The sequence below is a fragment of the Paroedura picta genome, chromosome 8 (assembly GCF_049243985.1).
Source record: "Paroedura picta isolate Pp20150507F chromosome 8, Ppicta_v3.0, whole genome shotgun sequence".
Taxonomy (NCBI): domain Eukaryota; kingdom Metazoa; phylum Chordata; class Lepidosauria; order Squamata; family Gekkonidae; genus Paroedura; species Paroedura picta.
Window position 1 is genome coordinate 3,954,114 of NC_135376.1, and position 23,632 is coordinate 3,977,745.

Sequence of the window (23,632 nt, forward strand, 5' to 3'; positions counted from 1 at the left end):
GGCTGAGTCAACCTTGAGCCGGCTGCTGGGATCGAACTCCCAGCCTCATGGGCAGAGTTTCAGACAGCTGCATTACCACTCTGCGCCACAAGAGGCTCTTCATCAGCAATAGCAAATTCAGAAACAGAAGTCTTTATAGGGGAAAATCTCAAATGGCTCCAAAATGTATCTGTGGGACCAAAAACTCTAAGGCAGCATGCATGCTTGCAAGGCTTTTTTTGAATCTGGAAATTGCTGCTGCTGCTGAAGGACAATTCAAAACACAGCATTAATTGATGGCTTATCTGACATTGCACCAGTATATCAGTATTTATGTTCAAATACGTAGCACTGATCGTTTTGAAATTCAAGTCTATACCAAAAATTGAAGCAAATCGAGAATTTCTAACATTGTATTTGGAAGTATCAGCACAGCAGCTGCATTTTGCTGGTAACTCACAGTTCCCATCACTACCGTGACTCTATTGACTTGACTGTCCCTCACAAGAGGCATTCCTCATCACCTCTGGGCAGGGGTGCCACTGGCAGCCTCAGGTCACTCACCAAAGAGGTCGTCCTTGGCCAGAGCGTAGAGGATCCGGGAGGCGCCAATGAGGTTGCTCATAGCAGCTGAGAGGGTGGAGCAGTAGACCCCAATGGTCACCAAGGGCGACCAGATGTTGATGGCCTTCAGGAAGCCGTAGTCACGCTGGAGGAGGAGCCTGGGGAGAGACCCAGAGAGGTCATCAAGGATTGCCAGGATGTGCTACTGGAGCAGCCGCAGAGAGGCAGAATCTTTACGGCAGGGAAGGGTGGTCTGAGACAGGGGTAGTCAACCTGTGGTCCTCCAGATGTCCATGGACTACAATTCCCATGAATCCCCGCCAGCAAACGCGTTTGCTGGCGGGGATTCATGGGAATTGTAGTCCATGGACATCTGGAGGACTACAGGTTGACTACCCCTGGTCTGAGGCACAGGGTGGTAGGTGACAGTGGATGAGCGATAGGGTTGTGAGTGTCCTGCGTGGTGCAGGGGGTTGGACTAGATGACCCAGGGGGACCCTTCCAACTCTCTGATTCTAGACAGCGAGCCCCGCGAAGGACAGGATATCCGAAAACTAGGGAGGAGGGGACATTTGGCAGGAGAAAGGATGCCGCCATGAGCGACAGGGTAATATATTGTGGACTCATCTGTGATTTCAGGGAAATTTACAATGGAAACTTACAATGTCAGATAGGGATGCCACCTCCAGGAGGGACCTGGGGACCCCTGGAATGACAGCTCAGCTCCAGACTACAGGGAGAAAATGGCTGCTTCGAAGAGGGGGGGGGCTCTATGTAGGGATGCCAGACTCCAGGTAGTAACCTGGGGATCCCCTGGAATGGAAGCTAAACAGGGTTGAGTAGTCAGAGTAGGTGAGTGGTAGAAACGGCTGCCTCAGGAGGAGGGGAGCTCTCCCCCCCTCACTGGCGGCCTTCAAGCAGCGGCTGGACAGATGCTTGAGGCTGATCCTTGAGGCTGATCCTGGATGCTTGAGGCTGATCCTGGATGCTTGAGGCTGATCCTGCACTGAGCAGGGGGTGGGACTAGATGGCCTGCATGGCCCCTTCCCACTCTAGGATTCTAGGAGTCTAGTTCAGCAGTGGAAGGGGCTGCCTGAGGAGGTGGGGAGCTCCCCCTCACTGGCCCTCTTCAAGCAGCAGCTGGACAGATCCTTATCCTGGATGCTTGAGGCTGATCCTGCATTGAGCAGGGGGTGGACTAGATGGCCTCGATGGTCCCTTCCCACTCTAGGATTCTAGGAGTCTAGTTCAGCAGTGGAAGGGGCTGCTTAAGGAGGTGGGGAGCTCCCCCTCACTGGCGGCCTTCAAGCAGCGGCCGGCCAGATCTTTCTCCTGGAAGATTGAGGCTGATCCTGCATTGAGCAGGGGGTGGGACTAGATGGCCTTCATGGCCCCTTCCCACTCTAGGATTCTAGGAGTCTAGTTCAGCAGTGGAAGGGGCTGCCTAAGGAGGTGGGGAGCTCCCCCTCACTGGCCCTCTTCAAGCAGCAGCTGGACAGATCCTTATCCTGGATGCTTGAGGCTGATCCTGCATTGAGCAGGGGGTGGACTAGATGGCCTCGATGGTCCCTTCCCACTCTAGGATTCTAGGAGTCTAGTTCAGCAGTGGAAGGGGCTGCTTAAGGAGGTGGGGAGCTCCCCCTCACTGGCGGCCTTCAAGCAGCGGCCGGCCAGATCTTTCTCCTGGAAGATTGAGGCTGATCCTGCATTGAGCAGGGGGTGGGACTAGATGGCCTTCATGGCCCCTTCCCACTCTAGGATTCTAGGAGTCTAGTTCAGCAGTGGAAGGGGCTGCTTAAGGAGGTGGGGAGCTCCCCCTCACTGGCCATCTCCAAGCAGCGGCTGGACAGATCCTTCTCCTGGATGCTTGAGGCTGATCCTGCACTGAGCAGGGGGTGGGACTAGATGGCCTCGATGGTCCCTTCCCACTCTAGGATTCTAGGAGTCTAGTTCAGCAGTGGAATGGGCTGCCTGAGGAGGTGGGGAGCTCCCCCTCACTGTCCGTCTTCAAGCAGCGGCTGGACAGATCCTTCTCCTGGATTCTTGAGGCTGATCCTGCCCTGAGCATGGGGTGGGACTAGAGGGCCTTCATGGCCCCTTCCAGCTCTGTGTACCTCATGGCAGGGGACACGGCCGATCTGTTTTAAAAGTCACAAGCCCCATTTTGCGTGGCAGCAACTGATTAAAAACTTTGGGCTCGCAGGGAGGTGTCCAGCCAACATTCAATACAAGGAAAGGCGGGCGGGGGACGGGCAGAACGTTTGCTGACATTATTAAAGTATACAAATGGCCAGGCCTTAATTGGATTTTAACAAGAGGCACCAGGCAGGTGGGCGATAAATTAGCACGGGCTCTCAAACGCCACTGTCTTTGACCAATTAATACCCAATTACCTTCCCAATCGATCGCCCGGCACATCGGAGGGACCGGGGGGATGGGAGCACACGGGCCCGGTTGGCGGGGCCTTCCTTGGGGGCGCTCCCCACCCTGATGAGTTTTGAGGGAGTTAGAATCACAGTATCATAGAATATCAGAGTTGGAAGGGATCTCCAGGGTCATCTAGTCCAACCCCCTGCACCATGCAGGACACTTGCAACCCTCTCGCTCCTCCACTGTCACCTGCCACCCCCTTGAGCCTTCACAGAATCAGCCTCTCCGTCAGATGGCTCTCCAGCCTCTGTTTCAAAATCTCCAAAGATGGAGAACCCACCACCTCCCGAGGAAGCCTGTTCCACTGGGAAACTGCTTGAACTGTCAGGAACTTCTTCCAGATGTTTAGATGGAATTTCTTTTGAATTAATTTCATCCCATTCGTTTTGGTCTGTCCCTCTGGGGCAAGAGAGAACAACTCTGCTCCATCCTCAACATGGCAGCCTTTCAAATACTTGAAGATGGTTCTCAGATCAATATACAAACAAACAAACCCTTCTTTGCTTGTGACGGGCATTCTGTGCTTGGCTCCGCCTTCTGTGGCAGCCATTTTGATCGAGAGCCCACTTATTTGTCTGTTTGGCAGTCCAGGGTATCTGTAAAACTCTCCTTCAACACTGTGTGTCAAATTCTAGCAAATTAAGCACAGTTCGGCTAGTCAAAATGCGAAGTGTGAACTTCTTGACACAATCTACAGCATCAGACGATGGCGATAGTTCCGCCGTGTGACAGGCAAATGCAACACAACAGATGTCCCCAACCTGGTATGCGTGGGGGCCACAGTGCCCTCTGACACTTTCCCTGGCACCTGCCAAGTGATTTTAGAAAGGGGATGGGGCCCGATGGGGCTGTTACCCAGCAGGTCTTCGCGCTGCCCACTGAGAATCTGAGCGGCTGAACAGATTCTTTAAAAAGTTGCTTTGGTAGCAGCCAGCATGAAGATCTCAGCTGCACTACTGAAGAGTATAAATAATGTGCTTATTTTTGAAAAAGAATCCTGTTAATGAGACTTCTTCCTCAAACACTGAAGAAGTTATGTATAACCTCACTCCCTGACATTTTGAAGCCGGTTCTGCCTCTTGTGGCAGCCATTTTGTGCTTGGCTCCGCCTTCCGTGGCAGCCATTTTGTAGCCCCACCCATCGCCCTGTGTCAGAATTCCAAAAGAGTCCGCAGGCTGCAAAAAGGACAGGGACACCTGGACTAAAAACGTATCTTAAAAAGCTTTTCACACAATCCAAAAGAGAACCAATTCTGAATCCAAGAGTACCTTTAAGACTAACCACGTTTTATTCAAGGTATGAACTTCTGTGTGAAGGAATACTGCTTCAGATACAATGTCAAGATGCATTGTATCTGAGGAAGTGTGCATGCACAGGAAAGCCCACACCCTGAATAAAACCTGGTTGGTCGTAAAGGTGCCCCTGGACTCAAAATTAGTTCTGCTGCTTCAGACCAACATGGCTACCCACTTGAAACAACCCAAAAAAGAAATTTCTTTTGTTTGCTTGCTTTGTTTGACATTCCCTCGTTAAATCTTATTAAGCCCTCCTCCTGGCTTGAGGGTTGTTTTGTGTTCATATTTTTTTTTACACCTTTGTGTTCTGTTCCATTTGCTTTAGATATTTTATATACGTGTGTATTTCAAACCTTTTTAATATTTGAAATGTTTAAATGTGCCCTGGAATTGCATGGCAAGGTGGCCTATGGAAGAAGAGAGTGAAAGAACGACAGAAAGAAGGACAGAAGGAAAGAGGGAAGGAAAGAAAGACAAGTAAGAAGCAGGGAGCGAAAGAGAAAGAAAAGTATGAAAGAAGGAAAGGGGGAGGAAAGGGAAGAGGGAAAGAGGGTAGGAAAAGGAGAGAAAGAAAGAAGAAAAGAAGGCAGGAGGGAAAGAAACAAAATAAAGAGGGAGAAAAGAAGGAGGGAGGGAGGGAGAATGTGTATTAGAATTTGTTGTTTTTTGGGGGGAAATATTGAAATTTAGACCCGAACCAAAAATACCTAAGTGGAAAAAACCACACACCTCAAACCTTGAATAAAATGTGGTCGGCCTTAAAGGTGCCACCACATTTAAAACTTGTTCTGCCTATGTTCTTTGTAATGTTTAAAAGCAGGTATCACCATGCTGAATGAAACCAGTTATCCCTTTCCCCACTCCCATCCCAGTCACGGCTTTACCTACACCTTGGGGTGCCAGCTAGAGGTTGGCATGAAACCCTGGGTCCAGAAACCCAGGGTCAGACCCCCGGGCGTAAAGGGCTGCTTGGCTGGACTCTGCCCCCCCCCTCTTCAAACCCCGTCCCCCCTCAGCTCCACCCCAAAAATCTCCAGCGGCTTCACATCTGAGTTCTCGCTCCAGTTTTCTGCTCAATATCTTCGCTTGTCGATGAGGATACGATTCATTGGCCGATGGAATTTATGGCCCATCATTTCCACAAAGACACTAGGTGGCTCATGTCAGAGGAGTCGATATGCTAGATGGGAAGGGACGGTTGACAAACGCTGCCAGGGATCAGAGTTGCAGGCCCAAACAGAGCATATGCAAAGCAGAAGGGTGACTGCGACACCTCAAAAGATGCAAAATTCCCTAGCGAGGGCAGCAAGCTGTGCACAGTGGTGTAAACTGCAGTTTTGGGGTTGCCAGGCCCCCACGGGGCCGGAGGAAACCCCGTTTTCCTGTGGCTCACCTTCCCTGCTTAGGGCTTTCAGAAACCAGCGGGGGAAATCCTGCCCAAACAGCTGTTGTGCTTGTAGATCAGGGGTAGTCAAACTGCGGCCCTCCAGATGTCCATGGACTACAATTCCCATGTGCCCCTGCCAGCAAACGCTGGCAGGGGCTCCTGGGAATTGTAGTCCATGGACATCTGGAGGGCCGCAGTTTGACTACCCCTGTTGTAGATCATCACTTGCAATGTAACTGACTAATGATTGGCCAGATCCCTTCTGCCGGATCCAGTCGGTTTAAACTGAAACTGACCAACAGCGTGGACTGGTGGGAAGATCCACTGTTTGCTTGTGTTTATAGGTTGGGGTGTTTCTGGGGGATTTTCGGCTCAGTTCATGGCTGAGATCAGTACTTCTTGTATAATTCTGGCGTCCTGGTTAAGCGCTCAAGTCTCTGCCAGTGTCCGGGTCACCTCTGGACTCACGGATTTAACAACGGCCACTTTCGCGGTGATCCTCGCCTGCCACCCGCAATCCCAGGAAGATCGATCAGCATGCTGGGAGAATGCTTTGGGCTGATCCTGCGTTGAGCAGGGGGTTGGACTAGATGGCCCCTTCCAACTTCTATGATTCGATGTGGTGCCGTGGTTAACAGTGGCGGTTTCTAAGCTGGCAAGCCGGGTTTGATTCCCTGCTCTTCCACAGGCAGCCAAATGGGGTACCTTGGGCCAGTCACTGTCCTGTTAAGAGCTGTTCTTGCAGAGCAGTTCTGCTAGAGCCCTCTCAGCCTAACTCGTAGGGTGTCTGTTGTGGGGACAGGAAGAGACTCCCTCGGGTAGGGAAAAGCGGGGTATAAAAACCAAATCTAATTCGGTGGTTCACTTTTTGTTCGCTTTGAATGCTATCCGGAAACCTCAAGTCAACAATGCACCTAGAAGGGAATCTGTAACAGATCCTCGATCAAGACTTCCCCAGCCTTTTACTTGCATCGGCCCAGGATTCTCCTGGGTTTGAAAGTGACTGGTGACCAAGCAAAAATTCTTTGGGTGGGTTTATTTTTTGACACCTACTTGCAGCCAGACCTAGAAAAGAGGTGAGGAGCGACAGAAAAACGAACGAGGCAGAAGCAAAGGGAGAAAAGGGGAGGATCAACGAGAATGGATGCGGTCAGGAGAGGGCTCACTGCCTCCCCACCAACTCTCACAGCCTCTCCCCCCCACCCTCCAATCCCTTCACGGGCAAACCCTGAAAAAACTGCCGGCACATTTCCCCTTCCACTCCTGCAACAAAAAGGGCAAGAGACTCTGATTATTACTTTTTAAAAGCTGAGGAATTAGAGGTAGGTGTGGCCTATTTTGAGGGGGGTGTTGCTCCCCAATTCCCCCCGATGGTTCTGGATCTGCAGTAACCTCATCTTACAATTCCCAACCTTTTTAACACTGGTGAACGCCCCAAATCCCAGCACCCCCCTCACAGTGGCCCGGGGGATTTCAGCTTCTCTTTCTTCCCCTTCCTCCCTTCAAGGCCCTTCGATCCCATGATACAGAACAGCAGATAAAGAGCTTTTACTCCTTCAAGGAAAATATGGACGAGAGAGAACCGGCTGCCATCAACGTAAACCTTGGGCCTCTCCCCACCAACAAACAAGGGACTGTATTGCCTTTTATTGCAGGAGAAGGTAATTTAGTTAAAACCGGGGCAATCTAGACATTGTGATAAGCGTTCCAGTGAGGACAATCCATTGTCATACGCAACGGGGAATTAACCTTTTCCAAATCGCATTGGCAAAGCCTGTCCAAACTCATTAATGATTTCGGATGAGGCAATAGGTTTATTGCTCGGATTTGCAGGTGACAATACACTGGGTGGGGGTAGCTAATGCCCCAGAGGAAAGGACTGCTATTCCAGGAGATCCAGGTAGGTTGGGGAAATGGGCCACAGCCGACAATGTGAATTTTAAGAAGGAGGAGGGTAAAGGATGCCATCTGGGTAATAATAATGGGAGGCAGAAATATAAGATGGGGGATACCTGGCTTCATCGTCGAATCTATGGAATGGACTTGGGAGTTCTGGTGGACAATATGAGCCAGCAGTGAGATAAGGCAGCTAAGAAGGGAATGGGGTATCAAGGCTGCATTACGTGGAACTTAGAACAGGGGAATTAAAATGCCACTCCATTCCGCATCCAGTTCTGGGCGCCACACTTTAGGAAGAAGAAGAGTTGGTTCTTATATGCCATTTTTTTCTGCCCAAAGGAGTCTCAAAGCGGCTTCCATTCGCCGTCCCTTTCCTCTTCCCACAACAGACAACCTGGGAGGGAGGGGCGGCTGAGAGAGCCCTGATATTACTGAAGAAGAAAAAGAAGAAGAAGAAGAGTTGGTTCTTATATGCCGCTTTTCCCTACCCAAAGGAGTCTCAAAGAGGCTTCCATTCGCCTTCCCTTTCCTCTCCCCACAACAGACACCCTTGTGAGGGAGGGGAGGCTGAGAGAGAAGAAGAGTTGGTTCTTATATGCGGCCCGTAAGAACCAACTCTTCTTCTCCTTCTCTGTCAGCCCCACCTACTTCAAAAAGTGCCTGTTGTGGGGAAAAGAAGGGAAAGGCAATTGCAAGCCGCTTTGAGACTCCTTCGTGTATTAAAAATCAGGGTATAAAAAACACCAGCAGTTGTTCTTCGATGATAATGAAGGGAAAAATGGTGTATGAGTGGGGGGGGGGGGACATCTCTTTCTATAAACATGGCCCTTGTCTATCTGGGGAGAGGAAGAAGGGGGGTGAAAAGAGAGCCATGGCTGAGTTTTGGGCCAACGCATGGAGAGGCGCAAGTTGCCCACTTTCGATCCTGGACCTTTCCAATTTCACCGAAAGGGTCAGAGAACGGGTGAAGTGGAAGAGCTCCGCCTGAGACCCTGGAGAGCAGCTCTGCCTGGCCTGTCTCAGCAGGCGGCTGCAGAGGAGGGGCGAGGGAGGGAGAGGGCCCCGCTCCGTGTCAGGCGCAGTCCTTCCCTGACACCCTGTCCCCTGTCATTATGAGCAATGGCCGTGCATTAAGGTATTAGAACATGACAGCTATAATTCTAACCTGTTCCTGCAGCCTGTCCCAGCACGGGCACAATTTATAGCAGCACTTTCCTGAGCAGAAAATTAACAAAGCGTGTGCTCTCCGGAACAAGCTGCCCGGACGCGCAGACATGCGTGGCAATTGCACCGGGCCCCCGCTTTGATAATGGTCCCCCCTCCCCAGGTCGAGGCAGACGCTGGTTCACCCACGACCCTTACATCTTCGATGCTGGTTGTGGGTAGAGTGGTCAGCTAGGACCCAGGCGACCCCAGTTTGAACCCCCACTGGATCCCTGCTGGATCAGACCAGGGAGGGTCCATCTAGGCCAGTATCCCGTGTCACACCAGTTTCTCCGGAGGCCCAACGACGGGACACAGAAGCTGATGCTTTCCCTCGATTTTGCCTCCTGGCTCTGGGACTTAGAGGTTTAGTGCCTCTGAATGTGGAGGTTCAACCTCAGCCGCCATGGCTAGTAACCGTTGACAGCGTTGCCCTCGAATCCCCTTTTCAAGCTGTTAATTCCTGCGGCACCTTTAGGATTTTGCCGTGACTTCTTGGGCAGTCACAAAATGGCTGCTGCAAGAGGCGGAGCCAGCCCCAAAATGGCTGCCGCGGCTTGTCTTTAGTCACACGCTGAAGAACTTTGTGCTGAGGCGTCAGCTGCTGCCGAAGCACCGTTTAAAAAAAAATCTGCCCAGCCTGTCAAATCTTCAGCAGCCAATCGGAAGCCTAGCTGAACAAAAGCAAGCTCCACCTGGCCCTGCCCGTTTTCTAAAACCAGTTGGCCAGCACTGTGGTGCCCACAGGTGCCACCTTGGGGTACCCTGGATGACATGGACCCTGGGAGATCAAATCTGGCAGAGCTCTTCCCAAATAGCCAGGCCTGGTGATGTTCAAAAGCCAGAAAATAAACAGGAGTGGAGGGAAAGCAGCCACGCACTAAAGACACGGAAGCATCCTTTTTAGCCAAAGGCAGGGCAGACAGAAGGTCAAGGAGGTACCAGGAGACAATGACCTGCAAGCACACGAAGGAACTGGACTGTCCCCTGGGGAAGGAATCCTGGAAATTTAGCACACCAGTCATCCATGTGTGTGCATTTGCGTGTGGAGTGGAGGAAGAACTGCAGAGGCAGGAAGGAAAAGAAGGGAAAAGGCTGCCAGTTCTTCAGCAGGTCAGCATTCCTGGCATCTATGTTCTAGCTGGCAGTAAGGGCAGGTCAACGCAATCCGAACTGCACTGAACGCTCCACCCTCTCGCCACTGGCCTGATGTCCAGGTTTCCAAGAACGATGCAATAAGTGAGGTGTTTGTGCATGCTGGGATAGAGGGGCTCGCTAACAAAGTCGCCATCACTTAAAAGTTATTTTCAGGAAATAATTCCTTTGTTCAGTACACATTTCATCCTCTGCCTAGAGGGAAGAGGACCATCGTCTCTAGTCCAGCTCTTCTGATGCAATCTCGTTCTTTGTTTTCGTTATTCACCCGGATGAAATGTTTTCTGAAGAAAGGATTATTTCCCGAAAGCACCTTTAATCGGTAGCTTTTCAAAGCTCAGTTCGGAAGGATTCATTCATTCATTCATTCATTCATTCATTCATTCATTCATTCATTCATTCATTCATTCATTCATTCATTCATTCATTCATTCATTCATTCATTCATGTGTTTGTTTGTTTGTTTGTTTGTTTGTTTGTTTATAGTCTGAGCAGTTGGGGGATTCCTGTAAAGACGCTTGGGTCAGAAAAAAATTACATTACAATTTATGTCCATTCCTATTATTTGCCTCTCACGGGATTTTCCAAGCCCACCTGGAGGGCGTCAACCCTAGAGGGGCATGAAGATCCGAAGAGGGACATGATCTTTTGGAAAGTGAAACTTTCTCCTACTGCTAGCTCGCTTCCTTCTCCATCAGATACCGATCTTCTACACCCAAGGGCATTCCCCGCCTCCTACAGGAAATCGTTCAAGGACGGAAATCCCCACCCATGCTCGGAAGTGGTACAGTCCGGGAAGAGCGCCACCATTCATTCACTGGCAGAGATGCAGAAACTAGCTTTGGTGCCTTTCAATCTCTGCTTGAAAATCCCCGAGGCAGTGGGAGACAACCGGAAACTAGCAGGACAGCTCATTTGAGTGATTCCCGGCCACCCCAGAAAAAAGCCTTAGATAAAGAGCCTCAGTTTCCCAGCCTGTAAAATGGGGAAAACGGCAATTTGCCTCAACCAAGGGTGGAACAAGCAGGCTGAAAGGAGAAGTAGCAGCAAGCAGCTCTCCCTGGTGGCCGGCGCGGCACATACCTCTCGCAGGTGCAGCTCAAGAGGACGGCCAGGAAGTTGTACACGACGTAGGTGAAGACAACGGCGATTATGGTGCCCCGGGGGATGGAGTAGCTGGGCCGCTTCAGGTCCCCTGAAAGGGGGCGGGAGGAGGACAGAGATCAGGGCAGCCCATGCCCAGAGAGACCCCTCCCCTCTGGGCGCATGCCCAGAGCATCTTCCTTGGCGCACCCTCCTGTCTCAGCCTTCTCTCACCAGACCCGCAACGTCACACTCACCAGACATGTTGGAGCCGGCCATGATGCCCGTGCAGCCGTTGAACATGACGGCAAAGACTGTGCTGAAACTCATCATCCGCCCAGTGGTGTAATCCACAGTGTAACTGGCTGCGGGAGATAGAATCATAGAATCATAGAGTTGGAAGGGGCCATACAGGCCATCTAGTCCAACCCCCTGGTCAATGCAGGATCAGCCCAGAGCATCCTAAAGCATCCAAGGAAAGTGTGCATCCAACCTTTGCTTGAAGACTGCCAGTGAGGGGGAGCTCACCACCTCCTTAGGCAGCCTATTCCACTGCTGAGATGGGGGAGAATGGAGGGGGGTCATATAGGGGTAAGAGCCAGGGGAGGGCGAAAGCCCCCAAAGACCCTGTCACTACCAGCAGTCAGGCTACATTCCATTAACCGTTCCACAGAAGACTCTGAAGACTTTCACACTGTCATTCTAAACAGGATGTTATTTGTTGCTGGCCCGGTTTTGAGTACAGCGATACAGGGATGGGGATTTCGTACAACGAATTTGCTTTGTTAATAAGCCGTCTCTGAAGCATTGTTCATTTCACACCCTCTGCTCCTTTTCACCATGCAAACTTTCCTGGATTTTTAAAAAAGGAACACTCTAAGCTGAGCGTTATAGCACTACGTTCTAATTTGCGCGCTGTAGCACTAAGTTCTAAGTGGAGTACTATAGCGCTAGACTAATATAGCACTTCAGTGCTGTAGGGTCCATTAAGTAGAAAGCGCTACAGATGTTTTAAACATATTTGAGTCCACTAGCACCTTAAGAACATCAGGAGAGCCCTGCTGGATCGGACTAGGAGTCCATCTAGTCCAGCATCCTGTCTCACACAGTGGTCAAACAGTTAGTCTGGAGGACCAACGAAAGGGCAGAGAGGCCAAGGCCCTGCTAGTGATCCACCTCATCCAGCATCATGTCTCACGGTGGCCAACCAGCTCCTCTAGGGCTGAGCTCCGATCAGAGGAAAGGAAGGGAGGTCTAAAGCAGAAATTAACACACTGACCTGCAGCTGAAATGAGCACATTGACCTGCCCAGCCTCAGCTTGAGGCATTGCTCTAACCTCTGGGCCTTCCAGCTTCAGCCGCTAAACCTGCTCTCTGACTGGGAGCGTGGGAAAGCCACATGTCTTTGCTGTTTAGCCACAGCCAGTTTACGGCAACGAACACCACGTTTTAATCACTTCCTGTGTAAAGCAGTCTTTCCTTCTATCCATTTGAACCTACTGCCCATCAACTGGGGAGAGGAAGGAAAAGTTCTTTCGGACAACGTTCTCCATTCCCCCCCCCCCCAATTATTTTATAAACACCTGTCAATGGGGGAGGCTGGGGATAAAACCCACGACCTTCTGCATGCCAAGCAGAAACTCCAGTACTGAGCCACAGGCCGTTCCCTGAGTCTCAATGTGTCATTTTGGATCCAGCAGGCAGCAAGGAAAGGGCAGTCCAGGGAAGACGGGGCAGGAAAGCAAACGGAAGGGAAAGAGTCGGACCGCCGCACAACTCACCTGCGAGGTTGTCCCGGAGGGTGCTGAGGTTGAACCCGGTGAAGGAGGCGCTGTCTACGCCCGTCCCGTTGCCACCGCCCCCAGGCAGCAGCACTGTCCGGGGACCCACCAGGACGAAGCTGAGGCAGACGGTGCCCAACACCCCCATCACGATGACGAAGATGAGGAAGGTGGCTTTGGCGTAGATGTCGGCCCCCACCAGGCACACCAGGAGGCAGAGCAGCAGGATGACGGTCCCGTAGAGCACCTCAAACCAGTAGCCGCTTGGCAGGACGGGGACGCTGTTTCCTGACCCGCTCTCTGATGCGAGAACAAATTGGGGAAGGGGTGAGGCTACCGGTCAAGCATCGAACCTGCCGCCTGTTGGGATACGGAACTAGCAGCTTAGGCAGAATATCCTCCAGGGGGCATCAGAGAAGATCTGCAGTTGGCATATTCAGATTAGCACAATAAGATCGGCGTCCAGTGGAACCTTTAAGACCAACAAAGATTTATTCAGGGCGTGAGCTTTTGAGTGGAAGCACTCTTCGTCAGACTAAGAACTGACCATCATATCAGTAGGAATATATAAGCAAAAGTTGATTCCTACTGTAATGATGAAGAGCCTCTTGTGGCGCAGAGTGGTAAGGCAGCCGTCTGAAAGCTTTGCCCATGAGGCTGGGAGTTCGATCCCAGCAGCCGGCTCAAGGTTGACTCAGCCTTCCATCCTTCCGAGGTCGGTCAAATGAGTACCCAGCTTGCTGCTGGGGGGTAAAACGGTAATGACTGGGGAAGGCACTGGCAAACCACCCCGTATTGAGTCTGCCATGAAAACGCTGGAGGGCGTCACCCCAAGGGTCAGACATGACTCGGTGCTTGCACAGGGGAGACCTTTACCTTTACCTTACTGTAATGATGGTCAGTTCTTAGCCCGAGGAAGAGTGCTTGCACTCGAAAGCTCACACCCTGAATAAATCTTTGTTGGTCTTAAAGGTGCCCCTGGACTCGGATTTTATTGTGCTGCTTCAGACCATCCCGGCGACCCATTTGAATATATTCAGATCAGGAATTTCCTCGTGTTTTACAGAACTACGAGTAGTACAGCCCTAGCACTGGTTTGGTGTGGGTTTAGTGCAGGGGTAGTCAAACTGCGGCCCTCCAGATGTCCATGGACTACAATTCCCAGAAGCCCCTGCCAGCGAATGCATTCGCTGGCAGGGGCTTCTGGGAATTGTAGTCCATGGACATCTGGAGGGCCGCAGTTTGACTACCCCTGGTTTAGTGCCTCACTTGGAATCCGGCAACCCTAAGAGGAGGTCTCTCTGTACACAAGTCAGGTTTCTGCACACTTAGGTAGTGTGGAATTCCAGAACATGAACCTACACCGATCTAGTAACCTTATCTCCTCTCTGCAATGTTTTCTTGACCTGAACTAGGTCTAGAGAGAGTTGCAGAGAAGAATTACACATGGCTTCTTCCCTCCAGCTGAGAGACCAGCCACAGTGGTATTTTAAGTGGGAAGGGGCTTTTCTGCGGCCTCCCTGTCATCCAGGGGTTAGGCAGAAGGATTCACCCTGACTCACAGCCAAAATTTCCAATAACGTATGAGGAGTCTGCAGGAGGTTGACTGGCACAGTCTGATCCAGCTCGACTATCAACCATCCCTGAGGACTTCAGAAGAGCCCTGCTGGGTCTGACCGGTGGCCCGTCTAGTCCAGCATCCCATCATCCCCTGATTTCTCCTCTTGGCACTGCGATCCGGAGGTTTACTGCTCCTTAATGTGGAGGCTCCCCTCAGTCGCCATGGCTACTAGCTATCGATAGGCTTCTCCTTCCCAAATCGATCTACCCCCCACGCGTGGCACTCACCTCCCGGAATGCCGAAGTCATCTATGACGGCCTCCACCAGCCCCAAGACGTAGAGGGCGCTGCCGCAGACGTTGGCCAAGAAGAACATGATCCCGATGCTGCCCCCGAACTCAGGCCCCAGCGCCCGGCTGATCATGTCTGTGCCAGGAAGGGTCAAGGAGCTGCAAAAAGTACGGTGCAAGGGGAGAAGGAAGGCCAGTACTACGGAAGACCGTGAAAGAGTGGACCTGTGGCTTTCCAACGGGGCAGTGTTCTGGCTTCTGGGGGATTGGCCAGGTAGGTGAGGCAGCTTGAAAGAGTTCTAAGAAGATCATAGAATCATAGAGTTGGAAGGGGCCATACAGGCCATCTAGTCCAGCCCCCTGCTCAATGCAGGATCAGCCCTAAGCATCCTAAAGCATCCAAGAAAAGTGTGTATCCAACCTTTGCTTGAAGACTGCCAGTGAGGGGGAGCTCACCACCTCCTTAGGCAGCCTATTCCACTGCTGAACTATTCTGACTGTGAACATTTTTTCCCCTGATATTTAGCCTATATCGTTGTACTTGTAGTTTAAACCCCTTACTGCGTGTCCTCTCCTCTGCAGCCAACGGGAACAGCATCCTGCCCTCCTCCAAGTGACAACCTTTCAAATAATTAAAGAGGGCTATCATGTCCCCTCTCAACCTCCTTTTCTCCAGGCTGAACATTCCCAAGTCCCTCAACCTATCTTCATAGGGCTTGGTCCCTTGGCCCCAGATCATCTTCGTCGCTCTCCTCTGCACCCTTTCAATTTTATCTACATCCTTCTTGAAGTGAGGCCTCCAGAACTGCACACAGTACTCCAGGTGTGGTCTGACCAGTGCCGTATACAATGGGACTATGACATCTTGTGATTTTGATGTGATGCCCCTGTTGATACGGCCCAAAATGGCATTCGCCTTTTTTTACCGCTGCATCACACTGCAAGATGCAAAGCTTTGGCCTTGAGATAAAGCAGCCAGGTCCCTCTGGCCGCCAGCAGGGGATAAAGAGGTCAGGTCTAGGATGGGGCATTCCTGAAACCAGAAATATCAGAGGGGCACTCTTGAAATAAGCTGTAATTCCAGGGGCTTTCCCAAGTCCTTCCTGGAGGCAGGCGTCTCTACGATGTGGTGATGATGGAGGAAAAGATTACGCATTTCCGATGATACAATCATAGAATCATAGAGTTGGAAGGGGCCATACAGGCCATCTAGTCCAACCCCCTGCTCAACGCAGGATTAGCCCAGAGCATCCTAAAGCAATGCTTATGATCATTCAGTTACCGGAAATTATACTGCAGAATGAGATCACTCTGTCTTCTCTGCATTAACGGACGCTGCCTGCTTTCTGACCTTCCTCCCAGTAAAATACAGGAGAGTTGGCACTGAATTGTGCTAAAGGCAAACTTGTAGATAATACGGAATGTTTCGATTTAAATCAAGGGCCGTTTTGACTTTACATTTCTGCAAAAGCCATGCCTGGCCTGAAACTCTACTGGCAGCCAACGTAGCTGTCGGAGGGCAGGTTGTCTGTGAGCCCTTCATGCGGGTCCACGTAACCTTTTGTTCTGGGGAACAGGTCCTTTGAAGACACGATTTCTACAATGTCACCATTTCCCCCCCTTCTGCTGCAGTAAAATAAAAAAGCATTAAAAACATGTTTCCAGTCTGGTATGTCTTTGGGCCCCCTTCAAGGATCGCTGCCTTGTTGTGGCAAGGGGGCTTGCGTAGTTCAGTGAAGCTATGAGCTATACCGTGCAGGGCCACCCAAGACGGACAGGTCATAGCTGAGAGCTCTGACAAAAGGTGATCCACTGGAGAAGGAAATGGCAAACCACTCCAGTATCTTTGCCATGAAAATTCTATGGACAGTTCCAATAGGCATAACGATATGACGCCGGAAGATGAGCCCCTCAGGTCGGAAGGTGTCCAACATGCTACTGGGGATGAGCAGACGGCTAGTACGAGTAGCGCCAGAATGAATGAAGCGGCTGGGCCAAAGCCGAAAGGACGCTCAGTTGTGGAAGTAACTGGTAGCGAAAAGACAGTCCGATGCTGTAAAGATTTTTATTCCATAGGAACCTGGAACGTCAGATCCATGAATCAAGGTAAGCTGGACGTGGTCAAACAAGAAATGACAAGACTGAACATCGACATTTTAGGAATCAGTGAACTAAAATGGACAGGAATGGGTGAATTTAATTCAGATGACCATCAGGTATACTACTGTGGACAAGAATCTCGCAGAAGAAATGGAGTAGCCTTCATAATCAATAAGAGAGTAGGAAAAGCAGTCTTGGGATACAATCCCCAAAATGACAGAATGATCTCAGTTCGAATCCAAGGCAAACCATTCAACATCACAGTGATCCAGGTCTATGCCCCAACCACTGCTGCTGAAGAGGATGAAGTTGATCAGTTCTATGAAGCCCTACAACACCTTATAGAAGCAACGGCAAAAAATGATGTGCTTATCATCATGGGGGATTGGAATGCTAAAGTAGGAAGCCAAAAGATAACCGGGATAACAGGCAAGTTTGGCCTTGGAGTACAAAATGAAGCAGGGCACAGGCTGGTAGAATTTTGTCAAGAGAATACAATGGTCATAGCAAACACTCTTTTCCAACAACCCAAGAGACGACTCTACACATGGACATCACCAGACGGTCAACACAGAAATCAGATTGACTATGTGCTCTGCAGCCAAAGATGGAAAAGTTCTATCCAGTCAATAAAAACAAGACCAGGAGCTGATTGTGGTTCAGATCATGAGCTTCTTGTTGCAAAATTTAGGCTTAAATTGAAGAAAGTAGGGAAAAGCACTAGGCCACTCAGGTATGAACTAAATCATATCCCCGACGAATACACAGTAGAGGTGACAAATAGATTTAAGGAATTAGATCTGATAGACAGAGTGCCTGAAGAACTATGGACTGAGGTTCGCAACATTGTACAAGAGGTAGCAACTAAAACCATCCCAAAGAAAAAGAAATGCAAGAAATCAAAATGGCTATCTGAGGAAGCTTTACAAATAGCTAAGGAGAGAAGGGAAGTGAAAGGCAAGGGAGAAAGAGAAAGATACACCCAATTGAATGCAGAATTCCAGAGAAAAGCTAGAAGAGATAAGAATGCCTTCTTAAATGAATAGTGCAAACAAATAGAAGAAAACAATAGAATGGGGAGGACCAGAGATCTTTTCAAGAAAATTGGAGATATGAAGAGAACGTTTCATGCAAAGTTGGGTATGATAAGGGACCAAAATGGTAGGGACCTCACAGAAGCAGAAGAAATTAAACAAAGGTGGCAAAATTATACAGAACAACTATACAAGAGCGAGCTTAACATCCCTGATGACCACAGTGGGGTAGTTACTGACCTGGAGCCAGACATCCTGGAATGTGAAGTCAAATGGGCCTTAGGAAGTCTGAGCAACAATAAAGCTAGTGGTGGTGACAGCATTCCAGTTGAACTATTCAAAATCTTAAAAGACGATGCAGTAAAAGTGCTACACTCAATATGCCAGCAAATTTGGAAAACTCAACTATGGCCACAGGATTGGAAAAGGTCAGTTTACATTCCAATCCCAAAGAAGGGCAATGCCAAAGAATGTTCAAACTACCGCACCATTGCACTAATTTCTCATGCTAGCAAAGTTATGCTCAAAATCCTACAAGCTAGGCTCCAGCAATATGTGGACCGAGAACTTCCAGAAGTACAGGCAGGATTTCGAAGAGGCAGAGGAACTAGAGATCAAATTGCCAACATACGCTGGATCATGGAGAAAGCTAGGGAGTACCAGAAGAACGTCTACTTCTGCTTCATTGACTATGCTAAAGCCTTTGATTGTGTGGAGCACAACAAATTGTGGCAAGTTCTTAAAGAGATGGGAATACCAGAGCATCTTATTTGTCTCTTGAGAAATTTATATGCAGGTCAAGAAGCAACAGTGAGAACTGAACATGGAATCACTAACTGGTTCAAAATTGAGAAAGGAGTTCGGCAAGGCTGTATACTGTCGCCTTGCCTATTTAACTTGTATGCAGAGCACGTCATGAGAAATGCGGGATTAGAGGAGTCACAAATTGGGATCAAGATCGCAGGGAGAAATATCAACAACCTCAGATATGCAGATGATACCACTCTAATGGCAGAAAGTGAAGAGGAACTAAAGAGCCTGTTGATGCGGGTGAAGGAGGAGAGTGCAAAAGTTGGATTGAAACTCAACATCAAGAAAACAAAGATCATGGCATCCGGCCCTCTCAATTCATGGCAAATAGATGGGGAAGAAATGGAGATAGTGACAGATTTTATTTTCCTGGGCTCCAAGATCACTGCAGATGGGGACTGCAGCAAAGAAATTAAAAGACGCTTGCTCCTGGGGAGGAAAGCTATGGCAAATCTAGACAGCATCCTAAAAAGCAGAGACATCACCCTGCCAACAAAAGTGCGTTTAGTCAAGGCTATGGTATTCCCAGTTGCAATGTATGGCTGCGAAAGTTGGACCATAAGGAAGGCCGAGCGTCAAAGAATTGAGGCTTTTGAACTCTGGTGCTGGAGAAGACTCTTGCGAGTCCCTTGGACTGCAAGGCGAACAAACCGGTCAGTCCTAGAGGAGATCAACCCTGACTGCTCTTTAGAAGGCCAGATCCTGAAGATGAAACTCAAATACTTTGGCCACCTCATGAGAAGGAAGGACTCCCTGGAGAAGAGCCTAATGCTGGGAGCGATCGAGGGCAAAAGAAGAAGGGGACGACAGAGAATGAGGTGGCTGGATGGAGTCACTGAAGCAGTAGGTGCAAACTTAAATGGACTCCGGGGAATGGTAGAGGACAGGAAGGCCTGGAGGATCATTGTCCATGGGGTCGCGATGGGTCGGACACGACTTCGCACATAACAACAATGTCTTTGGGTGTTATCATGTCAGGCAAAGGATCCTCTTCAGCCTGCAAAGCTCTCTGGCCTTCTAGCCTGTCACCTCAGTGGGGGGGGGGGGGGGGCACGGAGAGCAGAAATTAAAGGCCGTGCTGGTTCAGTGTGTAGGGTGGGAGGGCATGCAGCCCAGAACTGAGTGATGGGCAGCTCAAAGTTTGACCAGATGGTACTGAGAACCAGCAACTTTCCTGAGGGCTGTCCCAAGTAAAAGCGACCTTCTTTGTGAGTATTTTCCTTTTAAAAACCTTGTTTTGCACAGATAGGAAGGATACAATAAGCGCCGCCAGCATCCAAGGCCCCATTGGTCGAGATGGCGCACACCGACAGGACCGTCATGCCAATGATGAAATACGCCACCACAAACATCCCCAGGGATTGGTATAGCCCAGCCTGGCCCACCACAAAACCTGCCAATGAAGAGGGGGAAAAAAGGGGGGGTCACCTGAAAGGAAGGAGATGCACCCAAAGCCCCCCCCCCCCCAGCTTTCCCCAAGGGGCTCCCTAAGCCATGCAGACAACTGTGAAGGGGGAATCCATGCAGGCTTGGTTACAGAAAAGGATTAGGAAAGGGAGAAAATTGGTGGGAGGGGGACATCAGCATAATTCTGTACATTTCAGATTGAAGACTATCAGAAGAGCCCTGCTGGATCAGACCAGGGGTCTATCTGGGCCAGCATCCTGTCTCACACAATGTCCAGCCAGGTCCTCTGGAGGGCCAGCCACAGGGCAGGGAGGCTGAGGCCTTCCTAAGGACATCAGGAGAGCCTTGCTGGGTCAGACCAGGGGTCCATCTAGTCCAGCCTCCTGTCTCCCACAGGGGCCAACCAGTTCCCCTGGAGGGCCAGCAACAGGGCAGAGAGGCCGAGGCCTTCCTAAGGACATCAAAAGAGCCCTGCTGGGTCAGACCAGGGGTCCATCTAGTCCAGCCTCCTGTCTCCCACAGGGGCCAACCAGTTCCCCTGGAGGGCCAGCCACAGGGCAGGGAGGCTGAGGCCTTCCTAAGGACATCAGGAGAGCCTTGCTGGGTCAGACCAGGGGTCCATCTAGTCCAGCCTCCTGTCTCCCACAGGGGCCAACCAGTTCCCCTGGAGGGCCAGCAACAGGGCAGAGAGGCCGAGGCCTTCCTAAGGACATCAAAAGAGCCCTGCTGGGTCAGACCAGGGGTCCATCTAGTCCAGCCTCCTGTCTCCCACAGGGGCCAACCAGTTCCCCTGGAGGGCCAGCCACAGGACAGGGAGGCTGAGGCCTTCCTAAGGACATCAGGAGAGCCTTGCTGGGTCAGACCAGGGGTCCAGCTAGTCCAGCCTCCTGTCTCCCACAGGGGCCAACCAGTTCCCCTGGAGGGCCAGCAACAGGGCAGAGAGGCCGAGGCCTTCCTAAGGACATCAAAAGAGCCCTGCTGGGTCAGACCAGGGGTCCATCTAGTCCAGCCTCCTGTCTCCCACAGGGGCCAACCAGTTCCCCTGGAGGGCCAGCCACAGGGCAGGGAGGCTGAGGCCTTCCTAAGGACATCAGGAGAGCCTTGCTGGGTCAGACCAGGGGTCCATCTAGTCCAGCCTCCTGTCTCCCACAGGGGCCAACCAGTTCCCCTGGAGGGCCAGCAACAGGGCAGAGAGGCCGAGGCCTTCCTAAGGACATCAAAAGAGCCCTGCTGGGTCAGACCAGGGGTCCATCTAGTCCAGCCTCCTGTCTCCCACAGGGGCCAACCAGTTCCCCTGGAGGGCCAGCAACAGGGCAGAGAGGCTGAGGCCTTCATAAGAACCTCAGGAGAGCCCTGCTGGATCAGACCAGGGGTCCCTTCAGTCCAGCCTCCTGCCTCACCCAGGGGCCAGCCAGTTCCTCTGGAGGGCCAACCACAGGGCAGGGAGGCCGAGGCCTTCCTAAGAACCTCAGAAGAGCCCTGCTGGGTCAGGCCAGGGAGGGTCCATCCAGTCCAGCCTCCTGTCTCACAGAGGGGCCAGCCAGTTCCTCTGGAGGGCCAACCACAGGGCAGGGAGGCCGAGGCCTTCCTAAGAACCTCAGAAGAGCCCTGCAGAATCAGACCAGGGGTCTATCTAGGCCAGCATCCTGACTCCCACAGGGGCCAGCCAGTTCCTCTGGAGGCTCAACAAACAGGGCATAAAACATTCATAAGAATGTCAGGTGAGGCCCGTTGGATCAGACAGATCCATCTTGTCCAGCACCCTGGAATAAGGAGGAATCGGGCACGGGTGAACCTGGGAGAAAACGAAGGATATAAAATGAGTAGGGTTTATTTTATTTTTTTTTGCTTGTTTCAAGTGCCCCATTTTCACGCGTCCCCTGTAATCCGAGTGCCTTGGAAGACAAGTGTCCCCAATTGCAGATTTCAGCTACCGCAGCATCCGAGCGAGTGGCAAGTTATGAATCAAGCGTCCGCGCGTGCCGCAGAGAAAACATAATTATGATCGAGGGCAGGAGGGCGCAAGCAGTGAAACGTAGCTCACAGACGCTAAGCTGAGGTCACGTTACGCAGCGAACCGGGCCACGGGCAGGTTCGAGGCGCGTTTCAGGAAGCGCTTCCCTTCTCCACCTTATAATTAACCAGCCGAATTCCCTCTCCACAGGATGTTGTGACGGGAACCAGGCAGGTGCCTTCAAAAATAAAATTCAAGTCGAGCAACAGCTCTTAGCTGACTCAATTGCTGCAGGTGAAGCCTCCATGTTCAGGAACAGTATACACCGATTAGCAGTGTCTAGGGACGAACAGGGGAGGGGGCTGTTTCTGCAAGGGTCCAAAGACGCGCCCAGTTGCTGAAAGTTTAAAGCAGGGACAGTCAACCTGTGGTCCTCCAGATGTGCATGGACTGCAATTCCCATGAGCCCCTGCCAGCGAACGCTGGCAGGGGCTCATGGGAATTGTAGTCCATGCACATCTGGAGGACCACAGGTTGACTACCCCTGGTTTAAAGCACGAAATGCAGCTATGCCTACTTCAAGGTACCGTTTTGAGAATATTCTGTGAGGTTATGGGGAGGAAAACCCCTCGGAGCAAATGAAAAAGAAAGCACGTTTGCGCAGCAGGGAAGGAGCTGTTTACGAAGAAGCCCCTCACAAGATGGGACGCTTCCCCCCCCCCCCACCTTTAGCAACTCATGCGACACCCAGCCATCCTGCTACAGGGTGATGGGTGCAACTCCCAAACGGCTGCGGCTGGAGCAGGAGCCAACCTCAAAAGGGCTGCCGTAGAAGGCGGAGCCAAAGGAACAAAGGCCAGGCGGAAGAGGAGTAATTTGACCAACTTGACAAGGGAGAGGAGGGAGAGGCAATTAAACAAGATTAGTGGCAGCTGTTAAGACCAACCAAGTTAGCCAATGTATATAGAATCGTAGAATCATAGAATTGGAAGGGACCCCTAGGTCATCTAGTCCAACCCCCTGCACTGTGCAGGACACTCACAACCCTCTCGCTCATCCACTGTCACCTGCTGCCCCCTTGAGCCTTCACAGAATCAGCCTCTCCGTCAGATGGCTCTGCAGCCTCTGCTTAAATATCTCCAAAGATGGAGAACCCACCACCTCCCGAGGAAGCCTGCTCCACTGAGGAACCGCTCTGACAGGAAACATCTGGGCTGCGTGGAGATTTGAACCCAGACCTCTCTAGTCCTAGTTTGATGCCTGAACAGCTTAACCAGCGCCACGCTAAACTATTTCTTCCAGGGTGCCTCTTGACTTTTATTTATCAGGCACAGAACCAGCACGGCACGGTGAATAAAGAGAAAGAGGTGGGATTCAGAAAGCTCCCAGTCAAATTCTGCCTTCGGCCCCAGCTCTCCAGTTGCCTTTCGGCAAAACACAGCCTCCGGTAATTCAGAGACTCTCAACGCTGGACTTTCCTACCCTGCAGGGGCGGTGCAGAGCACCACAATCGGGTCACCGACGGGCTTTGCCCACATGCTAATAGTTATTATTCTAAACCAGCCCCTCGAGGGTGGTCAAACTGTGGCTCTCCAAATGCCCATGGACTACAATTCCCATGAACCCCTGCCCCTGGCAGGGGTCCATGGGAATTGTAGTCCATGGACATTTGGGGGGGCAATTTTTTTATTGCATTTGTA

General features: G+C 51.1%; 1 protein-coding gene across 2 annotated transcripts in view; it reads right to left on the reverse strand.

Annotated features, from left to right (window-relative positions):
- LOC143842846 (solute carrier family 12 member 9-like) overlaps positions 1-23,632 on the reverse strand; it is a 90,458-nt gene that overhangs the window by 47,231 nt on the left and 19,595 nt on the right. Inside the window, exons 2-7 of one of the 2 annotated variants that reach the window (XM_077348106.1) lie at positions 19,830-19,964; positions 14,626-14,763; positions 12,778-13,077; positions 11,254-11,361; positions 10,997-11,108; positions 544-701 (exon numbers count right to left, since the gene is read on the reverse strand). In XM_077348106.1, coding sequence (XP_077204221.1) covers positions 544-701; positions 10,997-11,108; positions 11,254-11,361; positions 12,778-13,077; positions 14,626-14,763; positions 19,830-19,964 — 951 coding nt within the window. Of the gene's footprint in view, positions 1-543; positions 702-10,996; positions 11,109-11,253; positions 11,362-12,777; positions 13,078-14,625; positions 14,787-19,829; positions 19,965-23,632 lie in introns of both variants that reach the window. The other variant, XM_077348105.1, reaches the window with a different exon arrangement.